Source organism: Octodon degus, unplaced genomic scaffold (genome assembly GCF_000260255.1).
Source record: "Octodon degus isolate 3935 unplaced genomic scaffold, OctDeg1.0 scaffold00320, whole genome shotgun sequence".
NCBI lineage: Eukaryota > Metazoa > Chordata > Mammalia > Rodentia > Octodontidae > Octodon > Octodon degus.
Window position 1 is genome coordinate 509,035 of NW_004524896.1, and position 2,225 is coordinate 511,259.

The 2,225-nt window shown below is 62.1% G+C and overlaps 1 protein-coding gene across 1 annotated transcript in view; it reads left to right on the forward strand.

Moving 5' to 3' along the window:
- Ptprh (protein tyrosine phosphatase, receptor type H) overlaps positions 1–2,225 on the forward strand; it is a 38,335-nt gene that overhangs the window by 31,897 nt on the left and 4,213 nt on the right. The window contains exons 17-21 of the mRNA XM_023707978.1: positions 185–275; positions 392–468; positions 562–696; positions 1,190–1,312; positions 1,417–1,577. Coding sequence (XP_023563746.1) covers positions 185–275; positions 392–468; positions 562–696; positions 1,190–1,312; positions 1,417–1,577 — 587 coding nt within the window. The remainder of the gene's footprint in view (positions 1–184; positions 276–391; positions 469–561; positions 697–1,189; positions 1,313–1,416; positions 1,578–2,225) is intronic.

Sequence of the window (2,225 nt, forward strand, 5' to 3'; positions counted from 1 at the left end):
GCTCCCCAACCCCCTGCTGTCCCACTGTCCCCAAGCCCCCCCCATGCTCCCCAACGCCCTGCTGTCCCACTGTCCCCAAGCCCCCCCACGCTCCCCAGGGAGGGGGCCAGGTGTCTTCCAACTCGCCTGCAGAGGGCGCTCGGGGCCGTGGAGAAAGCCTACCCCGCCGCTCTCCCTCCCGCAGCAACTGTCCCTGGAGGGCGAGGGCCAGCCGCAGCTGGTGGCCTTGGCTCCGGAGAACAAGGCCAAGAACCGCTACCGAAACGTGCTGCCCTGTGAGTCCCCGAGCCTTGCCGGCGCCTGCCCCAGCCCAAAGCCCACCCCTCCCGGCTGAGGACCCCCCTCGGCCCGACCGACTCCTAGTCCCTCACCTCTCGGTGGCTGCTCCTAGACGACTGGTCTCGGGTGCCCCTGCAGCCCCTCCACGACGAGCCGGGCTCGGACTACATCAACGCCAGCTTCATGCCTGTGAGGTTGGGTCGAGCTGGGAGGAAGCTGGAGCCCAGGGATGCGGGCTGGGGCGCATGGCCTGACCTCGACTTGCCCGCCTTCCTCAACCAGGGCCGCAGCAGCCCCCGGGACTTCATCGCGGCCCAGGGCCCCCTGCCGCAGACCGTGGGCGACTTCTGGCGCCTGGTGTGGGAGCAGCAGAGCCGCACCGTGGTGATGCTCACCAACTGCCTGGAGGCCGGCCGGGTGAGTCGGGCCACGCGAGGCCCGCCCAGGCCGAGCAGTCGGTGGCAGGTGCTGGCCAGGACAGCGCTCTGTGCCACCCTTGGCAGAGGTGTCACCGCCACAGATTCAGCTGTGCGCTTGGGGCTCTTTCCTCTTCTCAGAAGGCCACAGATGCCGCCATAGGCCCCCCGATGACCTCATCCGGTCCCAGTGACCTCCCTGAGACCGCCTCCAGACGCCCTTAACATTAGTTTGATGTGGCATTTCTAGCACGACTTCCAGGAGAGCACAGCTTCAGCGGGGGTGGAGCTGGTCCCACCTGGAATGGGTGGAGTATTTGGGAACTGAACTCAGAGCCTGGCACTTGCCAGGCAGGTGCTGCACCGCTAAGCTCCATCCCTGAAGGTGTCTTTGCAGCTGACATGAGTCTGCGCTGGCCACCCACAGGTCCCGCCCTGGGGCCAGAGCAGACCTGTGAGCACGGGGCTGCTCCCTGATTGTCCATTCTCTGCAGGTGAAGTGTGAACACTACTGGCCTCTGGACACCCAGCCCTGCACCCATGGGCACCTGCAGGTGGCCTTGGTGGGTGAGGAGGTGACAGAGAACTGGGCTATTCGGGACCTGCAGCTGCTCCACGTGAGTCCCTGCCACCACAGTGCTCGAGGGGGATTTCCCAGGTCCCCAGGGCATCTCCAGGAAGTCCCCCAGGTCTCCCTGGCCCACAAGCGTTCTCCTTCCAGGTGAAGGAGAAGAAGTCCCTGTCTGTGCGACAGTTCCACTACCTGTCCTGGCCAGACCATGGCGTGCCGCACTCCCCAGACCCCTTGCTGGCTTTCTGGAAGACACTGAGGCTGTGGCTGGACCAGACCTCGGAGGGAGGCCCACCCATCGTGCACTGCAGGTGAGGCCAGCCTGGAGCCCGCAGGGGGACTCTGCATGGCGACCCTGGGTCCCTGGAATTGTAGAGGAGGAAGGGGAGAGGCAGGAGGTGAGCGAGGGAGATCGAGGGGCTGGGACACAGATGAAAACGAACATAGCACCTAGATAGGAGAGGGAAGACAGAAGGTAAAGGGGTGGAAACTGAATGAGGAGCCTGAGGAGCCAACACCCAAGGATGGCTCCATGACCACCCCCCACCACCATCAATCAATTAAAATGATTACATCACCACGCTTGGTGGCTGGTACTTATAATTCCAGTATCCTGAAAGCTGAAGCAGGGGGGATTGCAAGACTAACCTTAGTGGTGGGGCATGGTGGTGCCCATTTGTAATACTAGTACTCTCAAGGTTGAAGTAGGGGGATTGTTGCAAAGTTGAGGCCAGCCTGGGCTACACGATGAAGTCAAGGCCAGCCTGAACTGCATAGTAAGACACTGTTGTCTTACTCTTCTCTCGTTGGGACAAATACCCGACACTCAAAATGGGGGAAGGAAAGGATTATTTAGCTTACAGTTACTGGAGGTTTCAAGACACTGGAGGAGAGGCTAGGGGCAGACTCATCCAGGATGACCCTCCCCACAACCCTGAGAAAGCCCAGGCTGCCAGTTT